The 17607-nt window shown below is 44.8% G+C and overlaps 1 protein-coding gene across 3 annotated transcripts in view; it reads right to left on the bottom strand.

Moving 5' to 3' along the window:
- Nucleotides 1-17607, bottom strand: part of LOC130119043 (protein prune homolog 2-like) — a 61892-nt gene that overhangs the window by 2288 nt on the left and 41997 nt on the right. For all 3 annotated transcript variants that reach the window (XM_056287435.1, XM_056287425.1, XM_056287414.1), the window contains 5 exons: nt 16640-16739; nt 15996-16127; nt 8732-8818; nt 4662-4760; nt 4186-4227 (listed from right to left, as the gene is read on the bottom strand). In XM_056287435.1, coding sequence (XP_056143410.1) covers nt 4186-4227; nt 4662-4760; nt 8732-8818; nt 15996-16127; nt 16640-16739 — 460 coding nt within the window. The remainder of the gene's footprint in view (nt 1-4185; nt 4228-4661; nt 4761-8731; nt 8819-15995; nt 16128-16639; nt 16740-17607) is intronic.

Below are 17607 nucleotides of genomic sequence, written 5' to 3'. Positions count from 1 at the left end.
GCATGATAGACACAGGTGTAAACAGCGATGTTTCTCCCTGTCCACTTGTAATCCGATCGTCCAAAACGCATTTTAAAACCAAGTGTAAACAGGGTCAGAGAGACCGGGAGCAGTCAAAGATCAAGTCTCTCTGCACCAGGAGTAGTAACAAAGGAGGAGGCATTGATTCAGATTGTGTGGAAAATTTCCCCTTGTCCCCTTTTATGGGACATTTCATGTTTATATTGCAAAGACAAATTAGGGGAAACCTGTCCACGATGACAAAAAGAAACCTAACTCATGAATTCTGATCGCAAGAGGGTATGTAACAGGGTTGAGTTGACTTCAGTTTTATGAAAAACATCTTATCCTTGCTAATGTGGTGTATTTAAGCAATTCCCAAACAGGGATGGCTGTGCACTCCTATGATCCGACACCTTCAGTATCGACTATTATACTATATATACTAAATATACTACATATACTATCTATAATCTGACTCCTTTGACATGCATATGTCAATTTGTCTTTTTTTTTAACAGACTATTGGAGAGTGGAGAACATTAAGTAGAAGAAGCCAAAATTAATGAACAAGACATCATATGCATTTTTTTTCATTCCATGGCATGTCACAAAAACCTGCAAATGTGTATGTTATATTTTACAGGTGATCCCTTTGGATTCCAGGCTGGCACTCTCCATGTCTTTTGATTTGCACCTAGCTGGCAGAGATCAGGGAAAGGAGAGATTCAGAGAGGAGGGGTACTGAATTGGCTCAACAGATATTAATTAGTCCCAATACAGAGGTCAAAAAGGTGAGGAAGAACTGATATGAATCAATCAAGGGACAGAACTAATCGTGGATTAAAAAAATGCAACAAATCAGCATCTGCCTTTCAATGGGAGTTTGCTCATGCAAGGAATCTTGAGAAGGAAAACGTTAGTCTTATTAAGCTGGGTACACACCAGAGGACTTTTGAAATCCTAACTGATTTGAAAAAGACAAAGGTAAAAATAGGGTATCACATAGTTAAAGGATGGGTTCACTGTCTTTTGATCCAAACCACATTAAAATGTTGTTGGGTATCATTTAGAATCATAAAGACAAAAACCTCAGCAATTGCTTCAGTATTGAGAAACTTCACCTCAGAATTGAGAAACTCCAGTGAGAGCACACATTACCCATCATGGTTCTCTCTCACGCAGCAAGACAAACCTACTCTGGGATTGGAGGCACTCGCTCACTACTCATGGCCGAGATGTCTCTTGTATGGCTTCCCTACCTGTTCCGTTTGAATGCAAGTAGAAAAGGACTAAAAAAAGACACCAATTATGGTGGTGTTTAAGTAAGTAAGGGTGCAATAGTACCAGCCAACACAAATGTGGATTCACTGCAAAGTGCCACCAGAGATCATTTTGGTGCCAGATGAGAGAAAAGTCTGGACCCAGAGTTTATTGCTTGAGTAGAGGAGACAGACAATAGCCTGCCAAAAATAGAACCAACTGGTTCAGTAGGCCTGTACATGTTATTAAAGGTTTGCCAGTTAGTCGATGCAGTCCTGGAACACCAACTGTAAAGTTTTTAACTTTATGTGGGCATCAACAGGGAGCTGGTGTAAGGACACAAAGAGAGGGGTGACATGCACATCAAGGCAGGTTGAAGCCCAAAACTGCAGCATCATTCTGGATCCTCCTCATCATATTATTCAATTCCATTATAATTCTATTATCCTCTTTCAATGTTGTATTCTGTAAATTGTGTACACACAACATCCATTGCATGTTGTCCGTCTTGGGAGAGAGAGCCCTCCTCTGTTGCTCTCCCTGAGGTTTCTTCCTATTTTTTCTACCTGTTAAAGGTTTTTTTTTTTTTTAGGGAGTTGCTCCTTATCCGATGCGAGGGACTAAGGAAAGGATGTTGTTTTGCTGTAAAGCCCCCTTAGGCAAATTTGTAATTTGTGATATTGGGCTATACAAATAAAACTGACTTGACTTGATCCTTTTTAGTAGTTGGTTTGCACAGGCTGGGAGACCAGTGAGAAGTGCATTAAAGTAGTCTAACTGTGAGAGGAGTAGAGCCTGGACCAGAAGCTGGGTAGTAGTGATGCGCGGGTCAGGTTTTTAAATACCCGTACCCACCCGACCCGTTACGAGAGCCAATCCGTCCCGCTAAAATATGCGTTAATAAACCACCCGAACCTGACCTGACCCACAAACCTCCAAATTTAACTTAGGCTACAGCAATGTGAGCAGCGTTGCACTATTTCGTTTTTGGGCTGTTTGCCCAGCATAATACACCAATTGCAATAGCCTATTTTCTATCAGAATTGCCAACTTTGGTAACCTGGCCGGAGTAAGATTTTGCACATGTATGCATACACATGCACTTTCATTCGCTGCTTTCATTCTCTCTGCCGTGCAGTTAACGTTAGACAGCTTATGTAAGCTAGCTGGCTGTTTACAGAGCATTTATTCAACTCAGAGATAAGCATCACGCACCAATCAAAGAGTAATTTAAGATGCATCTCCATGGAAACACCCACATAAAAGACCCAGTTTTCAAATACTCAGCTGTACTCTAGAGTCAAAGTCAGTCACCCGGTTTAACCATTATTATACCAGAAAGACTTTTACGTTTGCCTGTTTATCTCTGTCACTGTCGCAGTGTTTTGGCGGAGATTTGCCTTGGTGTCGTGAGACTCACACCAGATGTGTGAGAGAGTTAGCAACCCTGTGGACAATAGACCTAACAGCGTATGGGTCTAAGCTACTAAACAAACAGATACATTGTTCCAAAAGGGTATTCTTTATTGTTGAATAGCTGCAAAACAAGTAACCTATCATTAAAGACATGAACGCTGTCGCTCTCTCTCTCTCACACACACACACACACACACACACACACACACACACACTAGCCTCTTATTTCTGACCAAAAAAAAAAAAGCGTTTTGGCGGTGTAAACAAAAGCTACGGTTACCACTTAGGGAAAAAACTCACAGGTGAAGCCTCAAAACTCTAAAACACATGCACTGACCAAAACCACAAGCGCAAACTGATGAAAAAGCTGCTTGCATGCATTAGTGTTTGAAAGAGAGAGAAAGAGTGAGTGAGTGAGTGAGTGAGTGAGTGAGAGGGTGAAGGAGTGAAAGAGAGAGACAGAGAGAGGGAGAGAGAAGGAGATGGGGGGGGGGGGGAGGTGGACTAGTAATGCACAGCCTAGTCTATTGCACGTTTCTGTAAATTATTTGCCGCTTTGTCAACTCTCGACCCACCTGCCCGACCCCGTAATGTTTTCTAGTAAGCTTACCCGAACCCGCCCGTGGGTTGTGGGTCAATCCGTGCATCACTACTGGGTACCAAACAGTCTGATTTTGCAGAGTTTATACAAAGTAAAGTGGCAGGAGCAGCAGACAGCCGTAATGTGATCAGAGAAAGATAATCTGTAGTCAGTCATCGCCCCAAGGTTCCTTAGGGGACTAGCAAATTTTATTATTGATGTACCAAGACTGAATGTTATGTCCCTGGGGATAGAGGAGTGCAATGAATGTGAAATTACCTTGGAATACAAGGTAATACAAGAAATATTGGAATGCAATAAAATGGGGATTACAGCGTCACTGCATGACCCATCCATTGGTATCTGTGTGAGAGCCTCAGTTGGTCTGAGGGAGGTGTTAGAGCTCGTTCTAGTAATGCCCAGTCTTATTCAGGATCTGTTTCATCACAATGCCTGGCAATTTTGGCTATTTCAAAAGATATACTGTAATATTTAATGTTTGGTAAAACAAGGCCACCTCTACATTTTGGGAGACAAAGCTTTTCAGAGTCAATTCCAAAATGTTTCCCCTTCCAGAAGGGGAAATGAGTGGCTGTAAAAATGTTGAATGTCTACAAAATGTTGAATGTCTACAACCTAGCATAAGACAGTCAATAAGTCTATCAGGCTAGTCAAGACTGAATGTGTAAACAAGTCACACTAACAAGATGGTCTTCATTGACTGCTCGTCCTAACCAAGCCTCTGATCAGGATTTGCTTTCTGATTGTTGGGATGGACATTCTGGGGTTGACTGACCCTGTCATCCACTAGTGTATACCCAGCTTTTGTCATTTAAAAAGGGTAAAGTTTAGTGCACTGGTCAAAGATTTAACAGGAAAGTTTAATCTTAAAAAAGTGACCAACACAAGCAGGTTAGTTGATTTACCTTGTGCATGCACATTTGTGTATACCCCTCTCCTCTTCATACCTTGGAGGAGAGTGAAAGAGGCATCAACGTATCTAAGTTAGGGACTTGACATAGTAAATGTTACAATGCATTTGCCTCGTATTTTCCTAAAGAAAATCTGACTGACTGGGCAGTATTTCAATCCTAATACAAAACATACACTACACTAACATACATTACACTAAAGACTGCTTGTTCAGATAATAGCTCAGGAATCACCAACACTGATGGTCTGGTTCAAAGGCTCATTTACTTTCTCTATGTCTTAGATAAAGACTAAAGGAGGGATGCAAAAATAGGAATTGTGCAAATATTGACAGAGGTGTTGCATTTAGCTCCACTGTAGATTGTACTTTACATTATACAGATATCAGCAAGCAAATAATTTTGAATGTGTAAATAAATAGATATGCTTATTTTCTTATCAAATTAAAACACACTGGGCTTCGACTCACTTGACAATGCAAGGCGGGATGTGGATGTACTCCATGGGGATCATTCCATGAAGCTCTGCAAGACTGCTTACATACTTGATCTTACTGCTGAATTTGGAGCTGAAGGGTAAAGAAGTGGGAGAGAGAATCAGAATAGAAAAGGGCACAGGGGCAAAAAAATTGTCAGATTTGCAGTGAAAGAGATTCACAAAAAGACACAATATATAATCTTGCCATCTGTGCCAGTAGTCCCCCAAAAGTAGGCTGCATGGTATTCTCAGCCATAATACACACACTCAGTCACTATGGAGTCAGTTTGGTCCAGCTCATACTTTTCAGCTCCTGGTCTTGTTTACATTATACAGCATACTACCAATAACTGATTTCCATACCAGATCGGTCGAGGCCGGGGTTACCAATGACTGCCACCAGTACTGTTGGCCAGTAGGGTGCCGGTGGAAACTATACTACTGTTGTGCAAAGGAGAAGGAGATGGGGAAGGCATGTCCAGAGGCAGCAGGAGAGGAGGAAGGGTAGGAGTGTGGAAGTGAGAGTCGGAACCTTGAATGTTGGCACTATGACTCATAAAGGAAGAGAGCTGGCTGATATGACGGCAAGAAGAAAGGTAGGTATAATGTGTGTGCAAGAGACCAGATGGAAGGGTCGTAAGGTCAGAAGCATCGGAGATGGGTTCAACTCTTCTATCATGGTGAGAATGGGAGGAGAAATGGGGTAGGGATGATTCTGAAGGAGGAGTATGTCAAGAGTGTGTTGGAAGTGAAGCGAGTGTCAGACAGAGTGTTGAGTATGAAGCTGGAAATCGAAGGTGTATTGATGAATGTTATCAGCACATATGCCCCAAAAGTTGGGTGTGAGATGGAAGAGAAAGAATTCTGGAGTGAGTTGGATGATGTGGTGGAGCGTGTACCCAAGGGGGAGAGAGTGGTGATTGGAGCGGATTTCAATGGGCATGTTGGTGATGGAAATAGGTGATGAGGAGGTGATGGGCAGGTATGGTGTCATGGAGAGAAATGTGGAAGGACAGATGATGGTGAATTTTGCAAAAAGGACGGAAATGGCCGTGGTGAATACATATTTCAAGAAGAGGGAGGAACACAGGGTGACGTACAAGAGTGGAGGAAAGTGTACACAAGTGGACTATATCTTATGTAGAAGGCACAATCTAAAAGGGAATGGAGACTGCAAGGTGGTGACGTGAGAGAACGTAGCTGGGCAGCATCGGATGGTGGTATGTAGAATGACTTTGGAGACCAAGAAGACGAAGAGAGTGAAGGCAGAGCCAAGGAACAAGTGGTGGAAGTTGATGAAGGAAGACTGTTGTGTGGAGTTCAGGCAGGAGTTAAGACAGGCACTGGGTGGTAGTGAAGAGTTGCTGGATGGCTGGGCAACCACTGCAGAAATAGTAAGGGAGACAGCTAGGAAGGTACTTGGTGTGTCATCAGGACAGAGGAAGGAAGACAAGGAGACTTGGTGGTGGAATGAAGAAGTACAGCAAAGTATACAGAGGAAGAGGTTGGCAAAGAAGTGGGATAGGGAGAGAGATGAATAAAGTAGACAGGAGTACATGGAGATGCAGCGTAAAGTGAAGAGAGAGGTGGCAAAGACAAAGGAAAAGGCGTATTGTGAGTTGCATGACAGGTTAGACACTAAGGAAGGAGAAAAGGACTTGTACCGATTGGCTAGACAGAGGGATCGAGCTGGGAAGGATGTGCAGCATGTAAGGGCGATCAAGGATAGAGATGGAAATGTGCTGACAAGTGAGGAGAGTGTGTTGAGAAGGTGGAAGGAGTACTTTGAGGGGCTGATGAGTGAAGAAAATGAGAGAGAGAAAAAGTTGGATGATGTGGGGATAGTGAATCAGGAAGTGTGGGGGATTAGCAAGGAGGAAGTGAGGGCAGCTATGAAGAGGATGAAGAGTGGAAAGGCAGTTGGTTCAGATGACATACCTGTGGAGGCATGGAGATGTTTAGGAGAGATGTCAGTGGGGTTTTTAACTAGATTGTTTAACATGAGCTTGGAAAGTGAGAGGATGCCTGAAGAGTGGAGAAGCAGCCTACTGGTACCGATTTTCAAGAATAAGGGTGATGTGCAGAACTGTAGCAACTACAGAGGTATAAAATTGATCAGCCACAGCATGAAGATATGGGAAAGAGTAGTAGAAGCTAGGTTAAGAGGAGAGGTGACGATCAGCGAGCAGCAGTATGGTTTCATGCCACGAAAGAGCACCACAGATGCGGTTTGCTTTGGGAATGTTGATCAAGAAGTATAGAGAAGGCCAGAAGGAGTTACGTTGTGTCTTTGTAGATTTAGAGAAAGCATATGACAGGGTGCCCAGAGAGGAGGTGTGGTATTGTATGAGGAAGTCGGGAGTTGCGGAGAAGTATGTAGGAGTGGAGCAGGATATGTATGAGGGAAGAGTGACAGTGGTGAGGTGTGTGGTTGGAAAGACAGATGGGTTCAAGGTGGAGGTAGGATTACATCAAGGATCGGCTCTGAGCCCTTTCTTGTTTGCAATGGTGATGAGATGGACAGGTTGACAGACAAGATCAGGCAGGAGTCTCCATGGACTATGATGTTTGCGGATGACATTGTGATCTGTGGTGAGAGTAGGTTGCAGGTGGAGGAGAGCCTGGAGAGGTGGAGGTATGCACTGGAGAGAAGAGGAATGAAAGTCAGTAGGAGCAAGACGGAATACATATGTGTGAATGAGAGGGAGGACAGGGGAATGGTGAGGATGCAAGGAGTAGAGGTAACGAAGGCGTATGAGTTTAAATACTTGGGGTCAACTGTGCAAAGTAATAGGGAGTATAAGAGAGAAGTGAAGAAGAGAGTGCAGACAGGGTGGAGTGGGCGGAGAAGAGTGTCAGGAGTGATTTGCGACAGAAGAGTACCAGCAAGAGTTAAAGGGAAGGTTTACAAAATGGCTGTGAGACCAGCTGTGTTATATGGTCTGGAGACAGTGGCACTGACGAAAAGACAGTAGGTGGAGCTGGAGGTGGCAGAGTTGAAGATGCTAAGATTTTAATTGGGAGTGACGAAGGAGGACAGGATTAGGAATGAGTATATTAGAGGGACAGCTCAGGTTGGATGGTTTAGAGACAAAGCAAGAGTGGCAAGATTGAGATGGTTCAAACATGTGTGGAGAAGAGATGCTGGGTATATTGGGAGATGGATGCTGAATATGGAGCTGCCAGGGAAGATGAAAAGAGGAAGGCCAAAGAGGAGGTTTATGGATTGGTGAGACAGGACATGCAGGTGGCTGGTGTGACAGGGGAAGATTCAGAGGACAGAAAGAGATGGAAATGGATGATCTGCTGTGGCGACCCCTAATGGCAGCAGCCAAAAGTAGTAGTAGTAGTAGTATACTACCAACAACTGTCACTGAAAAACAGAAAAAAGATGTACATCTTCAGGGCATCCAGGTGGCGTGGTGGTCTATTCTGTTACCCACCAACACGAGGCTCACCGGTTCAAATCCCCGTGTTACCTCCAGCTTGGTCAGGCATCCCTACAGACATAATTGGCCATGTCGGCATGTGGGAAGCCGGATGTGACTATGTGTCCTGGTTGCTGCACTAGCGCCTCCTCTGGTCAGTCGGGGAGACTGTTCATGGGGGAAGGGGAACTGGGGGGGGGGTAGTGTGATCTTCCTACGCGCTACGTCCCCCTGGCGAAACTGTTCACTGTCAAGTGAAAAGAAGCGGCTGGCGACTCCACATGTATTGAAGGAGGCATGTGGTAGTCAGCAGCCCTCCCCGGAACGGCAGAGGGGGTGGACCAGCGACTGGGACGGCCCAGAAGAGTGTGGTAATTGGCCAAGTACTATTGGGGAAAAAAAGCCAAAAGAAAAAAAGAAAAAAGATGTACATCTTCTGAGCAAATAGTTAAGCTCATTACTCAGGTTCTTTAGTTTTTTCTGTACCTAAATTGCCAACAATTTCAGAGGGCACAGCCAATTGGGAGCTGCAATTTTTTATTCCACTGGCCAAATGTTCATTCATTCTTTTTTTTTAAACCTTTATTACAAGATCATACTTGATATAATGTAAGATATTTCATGACTGCAAGACCTTATGAAGGGTTTAGTGAGTCCCAGCACTGTTCGTATGAACCATGAAGGATGGACAATGATGAATAACTTGAGGTTTTTCTTCAACCTGTGGGGTCCAGAGAACAATTGGTGTGAAAAATTATGTGTAAATAATGACAATAACAAGTGTTAATAACAACTATGAAATTAACAAAAGTTTTACCTTCAGGATAAGTTGGGGTTCATTTCTGGTCCATATTTTAGAATTTACAAAGGGCAATATAATTTTGCAACAACAAAAGTAAACAGAATATTAGTTACAATTAAGGGATGAGTCACATTGCACAAAAGTTAGAAGACATTGGACATGTATCAGCAAAGAACTAAATTCATAATTTTGTCCGGAAAAAAGATGCTGAATTTAATAATTTGATTAGCGCCATAATTTAGGACTTGCTGACAAAATCTTAGTCATTTTGGCCAATGCCTCTGTACTTTGTAAGTTGAAAGCTTATTGATACAAGCAGAGACAACAACGTTAATTGTTTGAAACCAATGAATAAAAGACCATTTGGTGTTAGAGGGTTTGCAGCCAAACCACCTACATTGTTTATTTCAGATTTTGGCATTTGAGGCCCTTGTCTGCGATCAGCCCTGACACCACCCAAAGGGCCAGTGAGTGTCTGTGGATGAGGAGAAATCAGCTCAACTGGGGGGAAATGTTTAGATGTGCATGTATTGGGCATCCGGGGGGTGTCTATTCCGTTGCATACAAACACGGGGATCTTCGGTTCGAATTCCAGTGTTACCTCCGGCTTGGTTGGGCATCCCTACAGACACAATTGGTTGTGTCTGCGGGTAGGAAGCTGAATGTGGGTATGTGTCCTGGTCACCGCACTAGCGCCTCCTCTGGCTGGTTAGGGTGCCTGTTCGGGGGGGAGGGACTGGGGGGAATAGCATGAAGCGCTACGTCCCCCTGACGAAACTCCTCACTGTCAGGTGAAAAGAAGCGGCTGGCGACTCCATGTGTATCAGAGGAGGTATGTGGTAGTATGTAGCCCTCCCCGGATCAGCAGAAGGGGTGGAGCAGCGACCGGGACAGCTCCGAAGAGTGGGGTAATTGGCCAAGTACAATTGGGGAGAAAAAGGGGTAAAAAAAAAAAAGTAAAGAAAAAGATGAGCATGTATTCACGGTGCCAGTAGGGTAATTCACCATGCAGGCTTGTACAGTGCTGGTGGCCATATTTAGAGATGGCTGGTAGCCAGTTAGGAGGCCCATATGGAACCAGTGCCACTGAGCATATGTCAACAATGCCAGTGGGGTAAGTCACTGGGTAGGTCCATGTGATGCTGGTGCTGGTTGTTCAGATTAACTTGTAGATAAATGGTAGACGGAGGTTGTTGGACAACAGTATAGACCAGGTTTTGCCAAACTAAGCACGTTCACAAGATTCTTCACCACTATCTGCTACCGGTCCATCATTTTATCTCTCTCCATCCTGCTCCATTACAACATTAGCACTAAGGAAAAAAATACTGCCAATAGAACAACAGAATGTTTCTAAAAATGTTTATCATGTCACCCTCATATTGAAAGAAAACAACAACCATTTTATTATTAAAGAACTTTTTCACCCCTAGGAGAGGGGTGGCACAGTGGCACAGTGGTTAGCGTGGTTACCTCATAGCAAGAAGGTTCAAGCCCAGGGGTATGCCAACCTTGGGGGTTGTCTCGGATCATCCTTTGTGTGGAGTTTGCATGTTCTACCCGTGTCTGTGTGGGTTTTCTCCGAGAGCTCTGGTTATCTCCCACAGTCTAAATGTAGGTTAGGTGAATCGGCCACACTAAATTTTCCCTGGGTATGAATGTGTGCATGTGCGTGTGTATGTCGGCCCTATGAGATGGCCTGGCGGCCTGTCCAGGGTGTCTCCTCACCTGCCACCCAATGACTGATGGGATAGGCTCCAGCATCCCCGCGACCCTGAGAGCAGGATAAGCGCTTCGGATAATGGATGGATGGATTCTAAGAGAGGGCAAGTTGGGCCCATGCATCAATTTCTAGAGGGTCATTTATGATTTTTACGGGGTCAATGAAGCAATGGTGCAGTGATGGTCTAGATCAAACACTGTAGATATGCATGTTTTTAAGAGAGCCTCTTTGGATTTTTATGTAGTGTGTGTGTGTGTGCATTCATCAGATTTTTCTATCCTAATGGGGACAAAATGTCCCCATTAGCACAGAAAAACCTGAAACAACCGACCTTTGTGGGGACGTTTTATGGGTCCTCATGAGGAAAAGGGTCTATTTTAGGGTTAGGACTTGGTGTTAGGGTTAAGGTTAGAATTGGGATTAGATTAAGGTTAGGGTAAGGGTTAAGGTTAGGCATGTAGTTATGATGGTTAAGGTTAGGGTTAAGGGCTAGGGAATGAATGTAGTCAATGAGAGGTCCCCACAAGTATAGGGTGACATGGTATGCATGTGTGTGTGTGTGTGTGTTTGTGTGTGTCAGCACACAGGGCGTGTGTGACGCGTCAGTGCAGTGCTGCTAGCATTCAGTTTAAGACTCTGATGCTAGCCTACAGGGCAGTGAAGGGAACAGCTCCTTCCTATCTCCAGGCCATGGTTAAGCCCTACACCCCTGCCCGACCACTTCGCTCTGCTGCCTTGGGACGCCTGGTTGCCCCGTCGCTCAGAGGCCCTTGCTGCCGATCAACCCGGTCACGGCTCTTTTCTGTCCTGGCCCCACAGTGGTGGAATGAACTCCCCACTGATGTCAGGACAGCTGAGTCACTGCCCATCTTTCGGCGCAGGTTGATAACTCACCTCTTTAAGAACTACTACCCTGTTACTTGTTCTTAGGACTTATTGTATTCATTCAGTAAAAAAAAAAAACTCTTTCTTGCACTTTTACTTAAGCACTGGTTTTGCTCTTAGATGCTTGTTTAGATGCACTTATGACCTCTGATGACTAGTAGTTCTCCTGATTTCCTACGTTAAATGCACTTATTGTAAGTCGCTTTGGATAAAAGCGTCGGCTAAATGACTGTAATGTAATGCAGTACTGGGGTAGTAGTGCTTGTAGTTGGTACATGCTGCATGCTGCTTCTGCTTGCTACTTTCTAATTTCAGCTACTGCTGCCGGCTAGCACTCTTGTAGGGGGTGAAAAGAGGAGCTGAGTGTGCAAGTCTCCTCCTGCCGGTACATAGCCTCTCCGTTGCAAAGACTCCTGCAGTGCCTCCTCGTGGCCACACATGGTAACTGGGTACTTTGCGGTCCCAGTCCAAACTGTAGGGGATGTCGGAGCAGCAGTGGGCCCCAGAGAGAAGGCGCGCAGGCCCACTGGTGTGTGGACACGCCCTGGTGTCTCTCAACCACTGCCTCAGCCATGGGCTAATAGCAACCAAGTTGTCAACGGCGGTGCAGGCGGAAGATGGTGGCTGTGAGGAGCACCACAACAGCTGCAAAGACAGAAGGAGGCTGCAGCAAAGAAGGGTTCCCAGTTGTCTTGGTCTCCATGCCACTGGATCCCAGCCTTTCTATGCCAAGGACTGTGTGGAGGCTGCCTGTGCACCAGCCTCCCCACATTAAAAGATTCCACGCACAGGCGTCCTCCCGAAAGGTAATCAGACTATTTAACATCCCGGACAAAGTCCTGTGGTGATCAGGAAGTGGTGACGGGGGCAGGACCATGAAGTCTGGCAGCTCCTTGCCACAACCTGACACACAGTCGGTGGGTGTCTGATTCAGTCGTTAAGCTCTTGGGCTGAGGCAGAAAGAGCTTTTCGGCAGCTGCACTCACGACTGAGCAGCCCTATTTAGGATCCACTCTGCTCACCCCAGTAGGGGAAGGGGCTGGAAAAGGTGCCCTAAACATAGCCTGCCTCGAAAACTCCTGTCTGGGCTACCGCACACAGAGGGATCACCACTAAGTGGTCAGAAACATAAAAAGAAGCAAACTTATATTGGAACCTGGAACGTGCGGACCCTCGTGGCCAATAAACACAGTGATCGACCCAAAAGGCAAACTGCCATCATCGCAAGGGAGTTAAGAAGATTCCGGATTGATATTGCAGAACTCCCTAAAACCCAACTGGCTGATGAAGGGCAGCTGAAGGAGGAAAAAGGCGGATATATTTTCTTCTGGAAAGGACAACCTGCTGATGAGCCAAGGATCCATGGCGTGGGTTTTGCTATTAAGAACAGCTCCATCAACCACCTCTCCGAACTCCCTGTGGGCATCAATGAATGCCTAATGTCCATACGCCTGATGCTTGCAGGCGGCCAAAAGGTCACTGTTGTTAGTACCTACGCTCCAACACTTTATGCACAGGATGAAGTGAAGGAGGCCTTCTATGCTAACCTGGACAACATCTTAACCAAAGTCCCCAAGGAGGACAAGCTAATCCTGCTTGGAGATTTCAATGCCAGGGTGGGACAAAACCACAATCTATGGAGAGGCACAATAGAGAAGGAAGGAGTTGGCAACACAAACTCCAATGGCATATTACTGCTATCAAAGTGCTCAGAAAACAGCCTGGTCATCACTAACACACTTTTCCGCCAAAATAATTAACTCAAAACATCCTGGATGCATCCTTGCTCTAAGCTCTGGCACCTCATCGATTACGTAGTTGTCCGCGCCAAAGACCGCCATGATGTGCTCAACACCAGAGTGATTACCAGTGCGGATCACTGCTGGACAGACCACTGCCTCATCTGCTCCATCATGTCCATCAGTCTCACGTAGAAAAGAAGGGTGCAAAAAAGGTAGTGCCGGCCAAAGCTCAACATCAAACGGCTGGGTGACACCACCTTTCGAGAACAGCTCCAGGCTACTCTCAGCATTGCTCTGCCCAAGCAATACCCAGAAGATATTTATACACACTGGGACCTGCTTAAGTCTATCACCATGGATTCCTGCAAAAGCACCCTTGGCTACAAAACCCAGAAACATCAAGACTGGTACGATGAGAGTGACAATGAAATCCAACAGCTCATTGACATCAAGTGGCAAACCTTCATTGTTTAGCAAAATGACATCAACTGCAAGGCTAAAAGAGTAGTCCATGCCAAAGCAAAGGCAACTGTTCAATCTCGGGTTAGGCAACTGAAGAACCAGTGGTGGACAAGGAAGGCTCTGGAGATCCAGCAGCTTGCTGACTGTGGGGATAGCAGAGGTTTCTTCAATGCCACAAGAGTGGTATATAGCCCCAGCCAATGTTGCCTAGCCCCCCTTCACTCCAAAGATGGGCTAATGCTGCTGAAAGATAATAAGTCAATGACCAACAGATGAAAAGAGCATTATGAGGAGCTACTGAACAGGGACACCACTCCTGAGATGGAGGCCCTTGACCAACTCCCTCAACAACCCATCAACGAGAATATGGGAGCACCACCCAGACGGAACGAGGTGCAGGATGCCATAAGGAAGATGAAGAACAACAAGGCCGCTGGACCTGACTGCATCCCAGCAAAAATCCTGAAGGATGGTGGGCCAGTTCTCCTTATTCACATCCACGCCCTGCTCCTCAAAATATGGGAAAAGGAGGAAATCCCTGCATAACTTCAGGATGCCCTCATTGTCTCCATCTTTAAGAAGGGAGACAAGGCAGACTGCGGAAATTACAGTGGCATTTCCCTCCTGTCCACCACTGGAGAAACTCTCGCTCAGGTTTTGGCTAATAGACTCCTCCCCCTGTCAGAAAACATTCTCCCTGAGTCTCAGAGTGGATTTCGCCCAAATAGAGGTACCATGGACATGAATTTCATTGCTCGCTAACTACAAGAAAAATGCCGGGAACAAAATCCGCCACTATACATGGCCTCCATAGACCTCACCAAAGCCTTTGACTCTGTGAAACGTCAAGCTCTCTGGCTGGTTCTGGCAAAAATTGGCTGCGCAGACAAATACATCCGGATACTGAGACTATTGTATGACAATATGCCAGCCACAGCACTCAGTGGCAGTTGAGATGAAACGGAACCCTTCAGGGTTCACACTGGAGTCAAGCAGGGCTGTGTCATTGCTCCTACCCGGTTTTCCATTTTCATTTCTGCTATCCTCCATCATACGGGTAAACACCTGCCTCAAGGAGTCAGAATCATGTAAAGAACTGACAGAGAACTCCTGAACATCAACAGATTCAGGGATAAAAGCAAAACCACCACCATATCCATCAAGGAGCTGCAGTATGCTGACAACAATGCCCTCGTGGCCCATTCAGAAGAGGACCTACAGTGCATTCTGGATGCTTTTGCCAAGGCATACAAGCAGCTTGGTCTGGCCCTTAACATAAAAAAGACCCAGATCCCCTACCAGCCACCACCCAACACAAATAACCCTGCCCCACCCCCAACTATCTCTGTTGACAAAACCAGACTGGAAAATGTGGACCACTTTACCTAGTATTTCGGAAGCCTCCTATTCTCCAAAGCTAACATTGATAAGGAAATACACCACTGCCTCAGTTGTGCCAATGGGGTTTTCTCAAGACTGAGAAAAAGGGTCTTTGAAAAGCGTGACCTCCAGGCCAGGATGAAAATTCTGGTCTACAGAGTGGTAGTGTTACCCATCCTACTGTATGGATCAGAATCCTGGACAACATATGGGAGGCACCTGAAGGCACTAGAGGCACATCATTAGAGGTGCCTTCAAAAAATCCTCAAGATCATCTGGGAAGACAGACACACCAACACCAGCATCCTGGAGGAGGCTAACATTCCCGCTATCACTGCCAGCATCGCCCAATACCAGCTCAGATGGATCGGCCATGTCATCCGTATGCCTGACTCTCGCCTTCCAAAACAAGTCCTATACTCCCAGCTTCTCACAGGACAACGTGCCCCAGGAGGTCAAAAGAAAAGGTACAAGGATAACATCAAAGCAAACATAAAAAAATGCCACATAGACCGTAAGACCTGGGAGGACACAGCAACCAACAGGGCGACCTGGAGAAAACTTGTCCAAGAAGGAGCTGCACTATATAACAACGATCTCTGCCGTGCTGCAGAAGACAAGCGTAGACTCAGAAAGCAGGGAGTTTCCAGTAAAAAAGCCCAAACAAACCCCATGACTACCACCACCAACCCCTGCCCACAATGCACCAAAATATGCGGCTCCAGGATCGGCCTCTTCGCCCACCTGAAGACCCACAAGGACCAAGAAGGAGGACAGTCATAGTCGACCCTGAGTGACCGCCGATGTGTGTGTGTGTGTCTGGGCGGAGTGGGCAATGTGCATATAGTATTTATAAATGGGTTGTCCTTTATGCATATGTGTTTGGTTTCTGGGTGTACACTACCTCCTGTCTATCATTTGGTAACACTTTTTCATCCAGCCAAAGCCAGGCATCCTCCGACGAGGTGTGGCACCATTCAGGTAAACTATCATGTAATCTTCTGCCACCATCAGCTCCAGGGTACTGATGACATAACTACACACACACACACACACAATCATATATTAATAGACATGCACACACACACACACACACACACACACACACACACACACACACACACAGAGTAGCGCACAAACATATTAATAGACACACACATAAACACACATATAAACACACATATACACACACACAAAGGAGGAAGTGTAAAATTGACACATAGTTAAGATGGACACATACATCCAAGAGTGTTGAAAATAATAGAATACTGTTCAGGATTATTCAAATATGGTTTTGAAAGATACAGAAGAACAGTTACATAAATAATCACTGAGTGAAAAAGTTTTGAATTTGAGAGATTCAGAATCAATTTGACAAGTTCAATAAATGTGGTGGAATTCATCTTGCTGACATTAGTTCAGATACATATATTCACAAATTAACAAATGGCACAAAGACATGTCTTGGCACAGAGCTATACAACATGCTGCATATTGCATAGTACAAAAGACTATAAACGACAAGTTATAGTAAGTAGCTTGACTTACAAGAAAAGATTTTCCATCACATAATGGTAATTGTCACAGTCGCTGTCCGGTAGAAAACATGCTGCAAACACAATTATGGCATTGTGTTCATCGTAGTAACCTGGAAACATGGAAAAGAGGAAGAGAATGTGTGCGTGTGTGACAGTCACAGACAAAGTGCACAAGCAGTTTGTCATATTTTATCTAACGTTTGTTACTAGGTGTATATGATTTCGCATATTCAAGTGGACATGCGTCAGTCTCACAGCATTTCTTCTATATTGCTTGCTGGCTGGTGCAGTGAAAACTAGGGATGGGTATCGTTAGGATTTTATCGATACTACTACTCTTATCGGTACTGCTTATCGGTTCGGTACTTTATCGATACTCTTATCGGTTCTTTTTGATTATTATGCAAGAAAAAAAGACACTTAATTAAGAACAGAATCGACATTGCTTTATTATTCTATTATATAACTTTATATAAATAAAAACAAATATTATTTATTCAGCAGCAACAGCAGCAGCAATGTTTTAAATGCGTCTGAATTATAGACTTTATAATCAACATTCAACAACAACAAATAAGATAAAAAATAAAAGTAGATAAAGATAAAGAAAAAAAATTTATATATTAAAAATAAATTTTTACAGCAAAAGGCTAACGGAAGTTCAAACAAACAAGAACCTAGAACATTATCCTAACAGTTCTTCAGCAGAAAAATCAACATATCTGCCTTCTCCAGCAGGAGTTGTGATCTCTCCTGACTTATAGTGTCCCCGGCTATTAGCCTAGCTAACTCCGTATCTATGGCCCATACGGCTTACCTGCAGTGGACGTGGATGGAACACTACGAGCAAAGCAGTGGAAAACGCCGCATTTCTGCAGATTAATACCATGTTTCGACAAAAGATGTTTCGACAGATTGCTTGTATTGCCACCCTTACTGGCAAATGATTTGTTGCACTTGTGGCAACGAGCGTTGTTG

Source organism: Lampris incognitus, chromosome 1, assembly GCF_029633865.1.
Source record: "Lampris incognitus isolate fLamInc1 chromosome 1, fLamInc1.hap2, whole genome shotgun sequence".
Classification (NCBI taxonomy): domain Eukaryota; kingdom Metazoa; phylum Chordata; class Actinopteri; order Lampriformes; family Lampridae; genus Lampris; species Lampris incognitus.
This window is presented reverse-complemented; position numbering and strand designations above follow the sequence as displayed.